Raw genomic sequence first — 297 nt, forward strand, 5'->3', positions numbered from 1 at the left:
ATGGCCGCTCCAGGAGCTCTGACTGCTGCGCCAGCGTCCAGCCCGGAGGACCCTGCCCGGTCAGGGCACACCTGGTGCCCAGGCCTGCGGGGGCCCCTCCGGCCGCCCGTCCTGGCCCAGCGGGGCCCTGCCTTTACCCCGGAGGCTCCGGGTGGGGCAGCGGCCGACCATCCGGGGCTCACGCTGGCCCTGAGCGGGCAGCAGCATGGCCGGGGCGCGGCGTCCCCGCTGCCGCTGCCCACCTGGGACCACAGAGCCAAGGCCGAGGGCCCCTGGTCACGCCAGGCCCTGGCTGCC

At 77.4% G+C, this 297-nt stretch overlaps 1 protein-coding gene across 1 annotated transcript in view; it reads left to right on the plus strand.

Annotated features, from left to right (window-relative positions):
- SPATA5 (spermatogenesis associated 5) overlaps positions 1-297 on the plus strand; it is a 28,754-nt gene continuing 28,457 nt past the window's right edge. The window contains exon 1 of the mRNA XM_012734830.1: positions 1-285. Coding sequence (XP_012590284.1) covers positions 1-285 — 285 coding nt within the window. The remainder of the gene's footprint in view (positions 286-297) is intronic.

Source organism: Condylura cristata, unplaced genomic scaffold (assembly GCF_000260355.1).
Source record: "Condylura cristata isolate star-nosed mole 26May11 unplaced genomic scaffold, ConCri1.0 scaffold00075, whole genome shotgun sequence".
Classification (NCBI taxonomy): domain Eukaryota; kingdom Metazoa; phylum Chordata; class Mammalia; order Eulipotyphla; family Talpidae; genus Condylura; species Condylura cristata.